This window comes from Bos indicus, chromosome 23 (genome assembly GCF_029378745.1).
Source record: "Bos indicus isolate NIAB-ARS_2022 breed Sahiwal x Tharparkar chromosome 23, NIAB-ARS_B.indTharparkar_mat_pri_1.0, whole genome shotgun sequence".
NCBI classification, from domain to species: Eukaryota; Metazoa; Chordata; class Mammalia; order Artiodactyla; family Bovidae; genus Bos; species Bos indicus.
In genome coordinates, this window is record NC_091782.1 from 50543002 (window position 1) to 50557333 (window position 14332).

At 50.4% G+C, this 14332-nt stretch overlaps 1 protein-coding gene across 4 annotated transcripts in view; it reads right to left on the bottom strand.

Annotated features, from left to right (window-relative positions):
* Nucleotides 1-6136: 6136 nt before the first annotated feature.
* The window catches only part of LY86 (lymphocyte antigen 86), a 44234-nt gene continuing 36038 nt past the window's right edge, over nucleotides 6137-14332 (bottom strand). For 3 of the 4 annotated variants that reach the window (XM_019986308.2, XM_070778456.1, XM_019986307.2), the window contains 2 exons: nucleotides 10488-10540; nucleotides 6137-6530 (listed from right to left, as the gene is read on the bottom strand). In XM_019986308.2, the coding sequence (XP_019841867.2) occupies nucleotides 6447-6530; nucleotides 10488-10540 (137 nt within the window). In that variant the 3' untranslated portion in view covers nucleotides 6137-6446. Of the gene's footprint in view, nucleotides 6531-9831; nucleotides 9942-10487; nucleotides 10541-14332 lie in introns of all 4 variants that reach the window. The other variant, XR_011563523.1, reaches the window with a different exon arrangement.

Genomic DNA, 14332 nt, shown 5'->3' on the forward strand with positions numbered 1-14332 from the left:
TGGGAGCCAGCTCCCTAAGTGGGGCAGGTATGACCCCCTCCCAGGGGTGACCTTAAAGGCTCGTCTCCAAGTCCAGGGTTCTACAGCCTGAGCGTGACTGTGAAATATTGAAGTCAAAACATGTAAAATATTGAACAGTGAGATCCAATTAAAAAATTGAAGAAGAAGCAAACAGCTGCAGACAGACAGCCCTCAGGGCCTGTGAAAGGGAAGGGAAAAAACGCAACTCAGACAAACAAATGGTCTGGTACTTTTGCAGGCAACAAAGGGACAATCCAGCGCGATGATGAAAAACTGTGGACAGGGAACGAGGCAAGACTTAAGCACCTTTCTCTTCCAAATGACAGCAGACCAGGCGTGTGTCACCCAGGATGGTGGAGAGGGTCGTCACCGAGAGTGCAGACATGGACAGGTGACCACGGGTGGTTTACTCCTTCATTTATTTTTTTAAAAATCAAATATATTGACATACAACAATGTGTATGTTTAAGATGTACAAGGTATTAAATAATACAGCCATATATTGTAATGATTGCTGTCAAAGTGACATTTACTGCTTCGATCATATTGCATAACTCTTCTTTCTTTTTGGTGGTCTGGACAATTCATTTTTAATAGGGGAGTTTCATCGTTAAGCCGGCCTTCAGTTTCTTCCATTTCATGACCAAAAAGGAGGTGAGAAAAGGAAAAATAGAAAGCAGGTGTGAGGTCTGAACCTTTGCATCCCTCAAAACCTCAGAGGTTGAAACAGACCCCACCCCTGTGATGGTGTTGCCAGGTGAGGGCTTTGGAGAATGGTTGGGTCAAGAGGCTGGACTCCCCTTGGGTGGGTGTGGAGCGCTTATCAAAGAGGCCACAGGGAGCCCCCTCCCCGCTTCCAGCACTCAGGACCCAGGGGGAAGACAGCCATCGGCCCAGAACCAGGAGCCAGGAGGGCCGTCCCCAGACACCCTGGACTTGCAGCTTCCAGAAATGTGAAAAGGGGCGTTTCTGCTGCTCCTAAGCTGCCCATTCCATGGTGTTTTTGTTTCAGCAGCAAAACGAACTAAGCACGTGACCCTTTTCTGGGGAAAGGTGTGACTCAGGGTGTTACTGCATCTGGCTGGAGAAGTAAGCGCGGGAATGAGCCGATGGACACCGAGCACCCCAGGGGCCCCACTGCGCCTGTCAGGGCGCCAGGGCCGCTGCAGTCCCACTGATCCCTGAAGATGCAGGGCTCTGCTTCTTCACTTCGCTAACCTTGACTTCCTCTTCTATAAAGTGGGCCATTGGATTATCCCCCATGGGCTCAATGAGACTAAGTATTGAGACGGAGGCTGGACTCCCCTGGTGGCACAATGGGAAAGAATCTGCTTCCCAATGCAGGAGACGCAAGAGACTCGTGTTTGATCCTTGGGTGGGGAAGATCCCCTGGAGTAGGAAATGGAACCCACTCCAGTATTCTTTCCTGGAAAAATCCCTTGGACAGAGGAGCCTGGCGGGCTATAGCCCATGGTGCCTCAAAGAGTCAGACAACGTTGAGTAACTGAACACAAAGTCCCTAGCACAACACCAAAACATAGCAAGTGCTCAAAAAATTGTTAGCTTTTAAACTGGCGCTATTACTACTGCAGTTGTTCTGCCTTCTCAAACGTTATTTTTCTATATCACGTATTTTAACCTTTTTAGTCTACCTTTATGTGGAATCCTTGATTTATGATGGGAAGAGCTGACTCATTTGAAAAGACCCTGATGCTGGGAAAGACTGAAGGCAGGAGGAGAAGGGGACGACAGAGGATGAGATGGTTGGATGGCATCACTGACTCAATGGACATGAGTTTGACCAAGCTCCGGGAGATGATGACGGACAGGGAGGCCTGGCGTGCTGCAGTCCATGGGGTCACAAAGCGTCAGACACAATTTGAGCGACTGAACTGAACTGATGTGGAATCCCTGTTGTAACTCTTTGATTATTTCAATAATATTCTCTGGCCCCTTCTCCAGTTTTCTCCAACCATTGAGTAGAAGACAAGGAGGGAAAACCACAATAAAATGATATGAGCTTGTGCGGCATGGACTTTTTCCTTCTTTGCATCCTTGGTTGAGTTTCAAGGAATCCATAAAAACATCAGCTGAAGGAAGAAATTATTGTTTTCAGCTGAAATAAGATCGATGCAAATATTCTTTTTTTCAAGAGTGAGGGACCAAGAAACTGAAAGAAAGAAATTGGTGTTGTCCTACTTTTTAAAGGAAATCTGGGTTTGGGGAGGAAAAAAAAATCAGGTTGGTACATTTGAAGGCAGCTGAGGACTTCAGTTCCAATGGAACAACTGAAGTTATTTACAAACTAGATGTTAAGTGGCTGATTCCCAATTCCCCTGGAATCCCTGCTTGCCCAGATCAAATGATGGGGAAACTCGGCAGAGGAACTTGTCTGAGAAACCTGGCTGAGAAAACTGTAGATGATTCAAATCTGAAGTTGAGCTGCTGGGATGGTATGTTTTCCCTCCTTGACAAGTCAGGTTAAAATCAGCACGTGGCCTTTTCCATTCTCTCACTAGCTATTTTGGGTGATTTTTTCTGGAGGCAGACGTAATTGTTACATTTGCAGATGTTACATTTAGTTCTTCACATCCCCAATGTGTATCTTTTCTTTTTTTTTAAACAGGAAGCAAGTTTAATTAAAAATTACATGCATTTTCTTTCTTAGGCCTCTTTTTTTTTTTTTGGCCTGGAAAGTTTCTGTTTCAGGGGAAACTTGTCCCTGAATATTTCCCTTAAATTCTTCTCAGGGTTTATGCAGTTCAGTGAACATGACCTTAACCTAGATTGACTTAAACCAGCCACACGTAGAAGAAATCAAGGTGCCAAGGAACCACGTCAGGACATAAAAGGAACACAGGCTCCTGGGTGAGGTCAAGGCTCAGAGACAGTTTGCATCCGATGATGTCGAAGGGAAATTAGGCAACAGGCCTTCAGCTCCAAGGTGAGTACCCATCTGCTTTGGACTGAATGTCTGTGTCTCCCCTAAGTTCATAGGTTAAAATCCTAACCTCCATCATGGTGCTGTTAGCGGGTGGGTCTTTGGGAGGTGATGACATGATTCGTGCTTCTATAAAAAGGGACCCCAGAGCACTCCAGCACCCACCTTGTCACATGAGGGCACAGCAGAAGGACAGCTGTCAGCGGTCCAGGAAGCGGGCTCCACCAGACATCAAATTTACCAGCAGCTTGGTCTTTCTGAGCTCCAGAAATAAATGGGAAAAATGTGAGAAATAAATGCCTGTTGTCCGTAAGGCACCCAGCTTATGGTATTTTTATTACAGCATTCTGAACTGACTCATGCACCTCCTGAACAGAATAATAACTCATATTCATTGAGCTACATGCCTGGCACTGTTCTTTCATTTACTTCTCAAGGTATTTCTGTAAGTAAGGCAGGTATTATTACTGTTGACGTGTGCAGATGAACAAACAGAGGCTTCGAGAACCTGAGGCCCTCGCCCAGTTAACAGCTGAAAAGATGGCCTAATTCTAGATGCTTCTTCCACAACTCTTTCCTCTCTGTACAATTTCTAGCCTCCCCAGTGCCCACTTAGGGGATGGTGTGGTTCCAGTGGGACTAATGCCAATCCAGCTCTCGGGTGGGTCATGTGACACAGGCAAGCCAATCAGCACCGGGGCAAGGTGATTGGCCAAGAATGGTCACGTGATCCAAACCATTGCACTCAGAGTGAATGCTGGGCTGAGGAGAAAGGCCCCCCTCCTCTGTACTTTGGACAAGTGTGAAACTATTTACTATTATAGGAAGGACTGTCGGAGGGTGAAGCCGATACTCAGGGAGGCCAGAGGTAAAAGAACTGCAGAGAAATAGAGCTGACATGGTGATGACCATGTGAAGCTTTCTAGCGAACCGTGGCTGAAGCCTGAACCGCATGACCTCAGCAGTGAGCGGTGAGCCATGTGTATAACCAGATGGAGCTGGTCTCCTTTCCTTACAAACATTCCAAGTGGGGCGATCACACTGACCCAGTGGATCTTCAGCTTTCTGCCTGAACCTTGCTTGGGGAAGTTCTCCTTGGGCACCAAAGTTTCCTTAAAAATAATACAAACACACGCACACACACACCCACACATACACAGAGGTGCTCTTAAAATATTAGGAAGGGCCTACAGACACCAAAATGACTGGAGCTCGCTTATTTCCACTTGAGTCCCTTGGTTTGGAGGCATCATAGCATTATCTTAAATCAGGGAATTTTTTTTTTTTTTTCAGCGAAGTTTATTTAGGAGAGATTTTTAGAATACTTGATGGTGATTTTGAAACAATGGCAAATCATGGATAAGAAGTAATTAAGTTAAGTTCTTTGGCACGGCCCCCTCTCCCTCCCCACATCCCCAACCCTGCCCCCTGGGCACACGTGGGTGACCAGCCTAAGAGCTTGCGGTGGGTTGCCCACCTGCCCTCTAATACCTCCCGCTTCCTATGTTGGCAACTCCAAGCCTCACCCTGGTTATGATGCTCTGCCTGAGTTATGATAATTATTCTGGCATTTCGCCTATCAGGACGGTTTGTACTTTTTAATTGGAGAGTCATAAACAGGGAAAAACTTTCTCAACTTGCAGGAGTGGAACTCAGTGAAATGTAAGGGCAGACATATCTGGGTGCTGAGAAACACTTTTTTCTTCCTCAAATCACACCCTTAGTGCAACTGCTGTGAGCTCCTGTGTGCTCAGCCAAGGCAGGGTCAGCCCACATGTGTGTGTAAGTCTCTGTTTAACTAAACCTACAGCCTTGAAAACTCTCTTTCTTTCTCCCCCTGCCTCTTTGGCTCGCTCTCTCTCCCTCTCCCTCTCTCTCTCTTTCACACACACACACAAACACCGTCAATGAATTTTAAGAAGAGAGCAAAGAATAGAAAAAGGAGCAGCTGAATAGAGGCAGATGAGATGTGCTCTGCTTCTTCCCCGTCCCCATCTTTGGAAGGCAGCGACAGCTATCCTGAGCCGTCTGTGGAACCTGTGAATTCCTGGACTCCACCCAGGGCCCCTACTGGACGTGGGGTTGTTTCTGGAAAGGGAATGGGGAATGTCTGGCTGGGAGGAATGGAGAAGGACCAGCAGTCCAGTCTGCCGTCTGGATCCACAACTGTTCCCCCTGCCCCCGGCCACGTGTGTGCCCTGAGCTTTGCCCCCGAGCCTGGCATGGCCACAGCGAGCCTTTGCCCCGGAGCATGTTAGGCGTCAGTGAGAACACTGCTGTAATTTCGTCTCTCCACAACCCAGGAAACCTCAGATGCTGGGCTTAAGGTTTTGATTCACCAGGCATTCATGGCCTGCTATTCCGGGTAGTTCAACTATGGACGGATGGTAATTAATAGCAACGGAGATTCTAAAACTATGCATTTCTTTCCTCTTTTCATCACTAGCACAGTGGCACCTTTATGGCTGTAAAAGGCCTGCAAACACACAGTCAACCCCAGTCTCCCAACTCCAGCCCCTTCGCAGGAGCAAGAGGAACAGACGTGGGACCAGGGTGCTGGAAGCAGAAGCGGGGGAGCAGGAGGGTGTGGCAGGGGGCGGGGCCCCCCACGGGATTCTGCACATCCAGGGACAGGAGACATCAGGGCACCCATGGGCTCTGGCAACAGCAGGCGACCTCGCCGTTTATGGGGGGCATTGAAGGAGGCGGCTCTGCATGTGCACGACTGTGGGGGACTGGAATTTTTAATATTTTGGGGGCCTGAAGGCTCAATGAGGGCAGAGACAAGCTCTCTTTTGCCCCCTGGAGTAGCCTAAGTGCTGAGCAGAGGGCCTGCTATGTGAGTGGCCGGCAGTGACGCGGGGGGTGAATTAAGGAGCACACTCAGGAGAGCCGAGGTGCGCTGGGGCCAGGACAGCCGCACTCCGGGATGAAGTTATCAAGAGGTTAGTTCAGTGGAGACTGTGATGTCTGTGTGTGAGGTTTCACCAGCTTCTGGGCCTCACGTCCAGAGTGTGGGGCTTATCCCAGCTCTGCCCTTGCAGGCGTGCCCCCACCTTCCTGCATCTCTCAGCATCACTTATGCTGTGGCAGCCCGTGGCTCTGTGTGCAGAGGAGCTCACGCTACAGCTACAGGGCTGTACCAGGATTCTTAAACAAACCACGAGGCACTCCTTGTGGGCCAGTTTCTTTATTTGATCCTGGGCTCCCAGGAGCTGGAAAGAGGTGAGCTTTGTCAGGAGAGCACTTAGGGATGAGGGACGGTCCCTCAGGACTGCTGGGTTGACCCCCAGGAGCTCCTGGGAGGCGGATACTGCGGGGCCTTCGTTGCATCCAGGGAGCGCGGGGACCTCTGGTCCTGCGGCTGACATCAGCGCTGGCACCTTCCAGGAGGCTTGCTGTGTGGTCTGCTGGTCCTCCCTCTCAGCAGGGTCTGTGGGAGGAGCGCTGTTGCCACGGGACTGCTGACCGTGCTTCGAGAGGCTCAGGAATAGAGGACGGTGGCATTGGCACAGGCCACGGTGGCATGGTCTTGGTTGTAGAGCTCCAGCAGGACCTGGTAGTCTCCCTGAGGGGCACAGGGAAGCAGCAGCTGTGAGACTGGCAAAGCCATCGGCTTGCAGTGGGCACTCAGTGAGCCCATCACATGCGGCCTCCGCTCTCGACCCTGGGGGTTAGGTCAGTGGGAGGAACCATGCCTGCCCTGCGGGCCCCCAGGCTGGCCGGGAGAGCAGAGGGCGCCCGGGATGGCTGGCTAAGCCTGAGATGCTGGTGCTCCAGATGGCGCTCCCATGGGGAGTGGACCGATGGGGTGGTGGGGCTGCTGTGTGGTTTTGAGTAGGGTGCTCAAGGCAGGTTCCCTGAGCAGGTGACCTTGGGGCCAAGATCTGAAGGAAGTGCGGGAGCTCACCATTCCCCTGGAGGCTGGGGGCCCCGCGTTTGAGGAGGCAGACGGGACTCCTGGGAGAGGCCCGCAGGAGGAGAGGGAGGAGGCAGGGGACAGCCCCAAGGGCCTGGGGGGGGCGGCACCAGCCTCCACTCTGGGGGGTGGCCTGTCCCGACATGGCTGTCGGCAGCATGCCTGCCGACACTGGAAGGAGATGGGGGGAGATGCGGAGGAAGTGGTGGACCAGGTAGGAGGCGCTGCAAGAGCCAGGTGAGAGGTGGGGACGGTTCGGAGCAGCTGGGGGAGACGGGGGAGAGGTGGGCATTCTGGCTGGATTTGCAAAGAAGAGCCAAGATGGTTTGCTGAGGAGACCCACGTGGGTGGGGAAGAGAGGGGTGAAGGCTGACCCCAAGGATCCTGGCCTGAGCAACAGGAAAGATGGAGTGCTGTGTGTGGAGACGGAGGAGGCAGTTGGGGGGCAAAACTCAACGGCACGGAACCTGAACGCGCCACTAGAGAACGTGTTCCTGCCTTTCGGGGTCCTTTCTGGCCATGGCCAGCCACAGAGGAGCCCCTCTGCCTGCGGTCAGGGAAGGCCGCCCAGGCTGTGTGTGGCGCAGCAGAGAGGCCCTGGGCAGGAGCCACATCTGCAGTGCTCGTGGCCGAAGCCCTACCCACCCCACAGCCCGTGGCTGCAGACACTCTGTCCCGAGGAGAAAGGCTCTGCATGGTGGAGGGTGGAAGAAGCTCCTGGGACTCTTGGCCCATCTCTAAGGAGCCAGTCACCCAAGGGAAAGTGTGTGTTAGTTGCTCAGTTGTGCCCAACTCTTTGCAATCCGATGGACTAAAGCCTACCAGGCTCCTCTGTCCATGGGGATTCTCCAGGCAAAAATTCTGGAGTGGGCTGCCTTTCTCTTCTCCAGGGAATCTTCCCAACCCAGGCATCAAATCCAGGTCTCCTGCACTGCAGGCAGATTCTTTACCATCTGAGCCACCAGGGAAGCCCCCATCCAAGAAAGGGAGGGTGTTTAATCTGTGTCAGCTGGAGGGCAGGGCCAGATCAGACCACCGGATGGATGGTGCATGACTGGTCTCGGGCTAGGAAAGAAGAACTTTCTAGCAATTAGCAGAGGCCCAGGAGCGAGCGGGTTCCCCAGCACTGATGGGGTCTTGGGTGTGAAGGCTGCTGAAGGTGACCTTAGGCACCCTTCACCTTAAAGACTCTATGACGGTCTAGGCTCCCTAGGCCTGCTCAAATAGCAGCAGCTATGACTTCAGAAGCAGTGTTGGGGTGTCAGTCACAGTGTAAAAGTCAGAGAATTAGGTCTGGATAAAGACCAGCTCACACGTGCACCCGAGTGGGCTTCTTCCTCTCTATCATCATCGTCATCCCCATCATCTACTTTTCACTGTTCCTGTGCCTTTAAGAACACGCCACACGAAATTACTGTAACCCAACTGAGTCTTTCATCCATGCTTTAGAAGCCTAACAAAAGATGCAGTATTTGAAGGAAGGGGTTCGGGATTCTGAATCACAAGATATATTAATACAGACTCTGCTCTAAGGGGTGAAAGTGTTCAGGCAGCTGTGCCCATCTGCGGGCAGGAAGAAGGGACGAGGCACAGACCAGGGGCCTTTCCGCGGTTTGGATTCGCCAGGTAGGAGGCTGTAGTTGCACCCTTGGCACTTAGAGGGTTCAGGCTGTACCTCCAAGTTGGCAGCCAAGCTGGAAGTTCATAGAGTCTCTAAGTCAGAAAGCAGCCGCCATAGACAGATGCCCGCTGCAGGCGGGACTTCAGTGGGGCCAAGGACTGGTTGTGATAAAAAGAAAATAATACCAACACACTGAAGACTGGCAGCCGAGTGGGCAGTTTTCAGCCGAGCAGGGATGGAATTAGCACAGAGCCCACCTCTGGGGGGTTTGGTGGGAGAAGGGGGCACCTGGGCAAGGTCTTCTAAAACCAAAAGTCTGCACACCATTTCTGTTCCACGTTAGGAAGCAGCGTCTCTGCGGCCTGCAGGCTGGCGGCCAGCCAGGGGCGCCTGGGAGGCCGGGCTGGTCTCGGGCCAGCAGGGGAGCCCAGGTTGGGATTAAGGCCTCCAGCTGCCTGTGCGGCTCACATGATGGCTCACATGTGGTTCTGGTTCTGTCCCCTGCAGGCCTGCCTCGGGGGTCAGGACTGGCCAGGTTCCTGCTCCACAGGCCCAGAAAGTCTTGAAGAGGTAGGAGGACGGCACAGAGGGCTTCTGTGGATGCTTGAACAGGCAGGAGGGGGCAGGCAACCTGACCACTGTCTTAGCCTCACACTGGGCAACATCTCAAGGACCATCGTCAGTGCGCCACGGATGCAGGTAATGCAAGTGGGCCACGGATGCAGGTGATGCGTTCACCCACGTATCCTACGTGGATGCAATAAACCTCGGTACATCTGGGCTTCATTTCTTTCAAAGTGATCCTATGACTTTTAAGTTCTTTCTCTCTATTTCATTCCAGTTGCTAAGAGTAACTGCTTTTTTTTTTTTTAAGTTAGTAATGCAAAACAAAAGTTAATTGCTTGCAAATTTCAAGTTGATGGATTGGGGGTGCATGGGAAGGATCCACAGAAAAAAATGGAGAAAGAAAAAGAATTCAAATAGCAAAGATTTAAAGCAAAAACGTTGTGGGAGAAATTTGGTCTCACATCCTAGAAGGGAAGAGAGTTTGTACAACTTGCGTGTTACCCTGAAAGGCCTGAGGAGAAGACTCTGGAAAGCTGGACCTGCCCCAGCTGCCAAAGCATCGCTGGAGAAAGACCGAGGTGGTCTGGAGACTTGGCGGCTTGAAGAGGGGGAGTGCAGAGGCTGGGACAGAAAGGGAACATGTCCTGGGGGATGAAACGAGTTCAAGAGATTCTTTATGGAGCAGGAGGTCCTCTTCTAGAGTCATACTCAGGCTTTGGAAGATGAAAAGGATGAAATTGAAAACCAAAAAATGAAACAAACCGATTACATTTCTGTGATTCTTTTGATGTTTTTCTGAAGGATGCTCTCAGGAGTAGCTATTGAGAATGGATTGCTATGTCTGAGTCGCTGGAATTCGGCTGTTTCATAAACTAATGGTATTTTAAATAAAAAGGAATTGTTGGAAAAACAGTGAAGGTGCAAGACGTGGACATTTTATTTACGGGGTGGGAGCTTGTGAGTACTGAGCAAGCGCAGTAACTGGGGAGCTTAGAGCTTTCTGGGCTGTCTCTCTTCCCTTCTCTGAACGGCCAGCCCGCCTGTGGCTGCCTGCCTCGCCTCTAACAGTCTGGCCATGCGGAGGCCCCTGGACAGAGTCCTCCAGCAGGACAGGGCCCCAGAGCCCCTCTCTAGGGGCACTGTCTCCACAAGGGGTGCCCCAGGATCCCGCCGGACAAAAATGTTAAACACCAAAACGCCAAAACCCATGCGTCAAGCTTTAATTAGCAAGTGCCCACAATGAAGTAACAGCTTCACCCAGAAAGGGTCTTCTCAGTGAAAGCCGGTGCAAAAACTTGAAGGTTTTAGTTTAATTCCCTCTCCTCCTCTGCTGTCTCTTCCCTGCCCACCTCCTTCTTTAAGAAACTGCTCGATACAATAATTAAGGAACAAAATAAAACAGCAAACCAAACCCTTACCTCGGGAATTTCAAATCCAGGATTATTGATAGGGCCGGCATAATAAATCTGCTCTGGAAAGACAGACAAAGCGCACATCACGTCATTCAAGTGTTGAAACAGAATTGACTTTACTATTGTCTCTGCTTACTGTGCCCTGGGGATCCAGTGATGGAAGCAAAGGGTCTCTGACTGTGGTACATAAATCCCTAAGTGGGACAGAATCCAGGCCGTAGCAAGTAGCAGGAGACACGCAGGTCACGAGAGAGCCAGGCAGGATGAGGGTTCAGAGGGTAGGCTGGCCCTGGGATGCTCAGGGTTAAATCCTAAGACAACTTCCCGTGACTGATCGACCTTGGACAGTTACGATCACTTTGGGCTCAGCGCCCTCGTTTTTAAGACGGGTATAGTAAGGACAACAACAGAGTTGCGAGGAATGAAGAGAGCTAATCCGTATAAAGCCCTGATAATGATGTTTGGGAAGATTTGCTAAATTTACAAACAGAGATGCTGTGTTTGAGACGATGGTTGGTGTGGGACGTTTGAATGACAAGATCTCCCCGAGGCTTCTCGCTGATTCTGTGACTTCTCGGTAGCCTTTCAAGACAATCCCTTTGCTGCTGACGGCAGGAGTAGGTTTCTGCTGCCTGCAGCTCAAGAACCATGGCTGCTGGGACCATGAACCACTTGAAGTCCCTCAGGGAACGGGACCCAGCTGACAGAGGAGCAGAGTCCCAGCACACCAGTGAGCGCGCCCCTTCCCGTCAGGTGCGGCTGGATTCTGCTTGGATTCCCCTGGACGCATTTTATACCCACTTCACGTATCTACTTGGTGTTCTAAGGTGACACAGTGCAAACGGCTGGATCCTGGAGGCAGGACCCAGCTCTCCTCCTCACTAAGTGTTGGTGGACGAGTTGCTAACTATCCCGTGACGCAGCGCCTGCACTTGCAATGCAGAAGTAGGAAGGCCTCTTCTGCAGGGCGCGGAGGGGACTAGGAGCTCGTGTGCGAGCTCGCGGAGCACGGGGCCCTGGGAAGGGGGAGCCAGCAGGTCTTCCTGCACGTTTCTCACCTTACCTCCCAGTGTGAAGGAGAGGGACGCGAAGGTTCCCAGGGGGACGCAGAGAAACATGCCAAGGCTGGGTTTGGGAACCTTCTTCCTGAGCCATTGTGAACAGTTGCTAAGTTCTACTGGTGTCTTTTTTTTCTTTTTTAGCTTCCGGTTTAAAAAAAATGGACGAGTGCTGTCTTTTGAAGCATACCAAACAAATGCTATCAAGCACTTTGTTATGCTCATTTAATGCTCCAACATCTGCTGATTTGTGCTTCACTATGAGCGACCTTTGTGGGGTGAGAGATTGCCACGAACTCGGTCCTCATTTTACAGTTTCAACTGGAGCTTTTCTGTGGGCCCATGAAGTTCCTGAGAATTGCTGCAAGTAACTCGCGAAACTTTTTTTTTTTAAACCTGATGAAACAACACCTAAAATTAAATTCTTGCTCCTTCCTTTTCCAGATCATCTCGGGTTCTGAGATTCCTTTAATTAACATCCTCACACTCCAGGGCTATAAAAAGAGCCACGGTATATCTGTACCCACTTCTTTCTCTCCTTCTTTGGGAATCTTGATCAGTTTTTAATACGGAGTGGATTAAAAATTTCACCCTCCTGCTTCTGAATACTTGAAGTTGCTTCTGCCAATCGACTTTTTTTGGGGAACCCAGATATTTGTGTGATTGGCACACAGTGTATTTTTAGAGAGGAAATGGATTTTAAAATGTGGAAATAGCAGCTCCCGAAGAGTCGTGGACCAGACGGCTGCCCTTTCACTAAGAGAGTAATCTAACGTTATTTAAACTTAGACACATTCACTGTGCACTTGCAATGGGCATTTATAAAACTATGAAGTGAGCAGCCTTCTAGGGCTGAGTAGGGTCCCGCCATGCCCCCTCTCCAGGCATTCAGAGATGTGCTCGTTACCCCGGTCTTTCTGCCCTAATATCACATGGGCCTCCTCTCAATGACAAACTCCTATAAGGACTCGTTGACAATCTTAGCCTCTTTCTCTGCCAAGAATGGTTCCGACAGACACATGGGTTGTGTCCCCCACTTCTAGTCAGATAGTTTCTCCTCTGGGCAGGGAACCTGACTGGTGGGAGCGTTATGGGGTCTGGGAAGGGCAACAAGAACAGTCCAAGAAGGCAAACCTTTCTGAGCAGCGATAGGATCCCCTAACAGAGAAACTCACATCTCACCCCAGCTACACAAGTAGCTGTATCACCGGTGAAGCTCTCAGAACTTCTTGGAGGGCCTTTTCATTGGAAGCATACAGAGTTTGAGTTTTCTTCTGATGATGCACAATTACATGGCCTCTTCACAAGGTCATAGTATGCGCAGTTCAGACAAACTGTGCTGGTTCTCCATTTGGAGGCTGTACAGGCTACTAATGCCTGCCCCTCCCCCCACCAGATGTGCATGTCCTGATTTTTAGAACCTGTAGATACTTTACAAGGCAAAGGGGATTTTGAAGATGCAAAATTAGGATTTTGAGATGTCATATTAAGCATTTTGAGATGGGGAGATTATCTTGGATTGTCTGGGTGAGTCCAGTGTAACCACAAGGGTCCTCATAAGCTGGGGAAGATCAAAAGAAGAAGGGGATGTGAGGATGGAATCAGAGAGGAGGGATGTGGCTACAAGTCAAGGAAAGCGAGCAGCTTCCACAAACTAAAAACCTCAAGGAAATGGACCTTTATCCATCCTCGGAATTCTCCAGAAGGAACACAGCCCTCCTGAGTCTGGTTTCAGGCTTCTGGTGTCCAGAGTGGTAAGAGAACACCTTTGTGTGGCAGATCACTAGGCTCACAGCAGCAGTAGGGCACTGATACACTGATCTCGGGCCCAGAGAGGAGGCTGGGCGGTTGGCCTGAGAAGAGCCAAGAGTGGCGTCTTGCATATATTTGAGGTGAAGTGAAGTGAAAGTCGCTCAGCCGCGTCTGACTCTTTGCAACTCCATGGACTATACAGTCCTTGGAATTCTCCAGGCCAGAATACTGGAGTGGGTAGCCCTTCCCTTCTCCAGGGGATCTTCCCAATCCAGGGGTCGAACCCAGGCCTCCTGCACTGCAGGCGGATTCTTGGGCTCCAGCAAAGACCTCTTTGGAACCATGACACCTGCATACTCTAGGTATTCAACAAAAGAGAAAGTCCCTGGTCTAGACAGTGAAATTTCCAACACAAATTCCAACTAAACTCAGGACAGGTGGTTAAGAAAAATGCAGAGTGATGCAGAGCCTACCAGGTCAGTGATGCTTAGTGCAACATTCCACAAAGGCGTGACTATCCTGCATCGGCATCATTAGATAAAGCAGCCGCCATCCACATGTGGCCACTAAGAACTTGAAAGGTGGGTAGTGTGGCTAAGGTTTTAATTTAATTTCAATGTAAGTGATTTCAGTGGCCTCCCGAGGTGAGTGGCTATCGTATTGGACATTTGGTTTTAGGTCAGCACTATCCAATGGAAATATAATGTGAGCCACATTTGTAATTTGTATTATTTTTAAAAAGGAAAAAGAAACAAGCGAAATTAATTTAATAATACGTGCATATTAACCCAAATATTACAATTATTATAATTTCAACGAGCCTATTTGCAAAGCAGAAATAAAGACGCAGACACAGAGAACAAATGAACGGACACCAAGGAGGCGAAAGAGGGTGGGACGGTGAAGTGAGAGACCGGCGCTGACACATGCGCACTGTGGGCGTCACGTGTGAAGCAGACCGCGAATGAGACCCACATGGAGGGGAAAGAGGGTGGGACGATGAAGTGAGAGACCGGCGCTGACACATGCGCACTGTGGGCG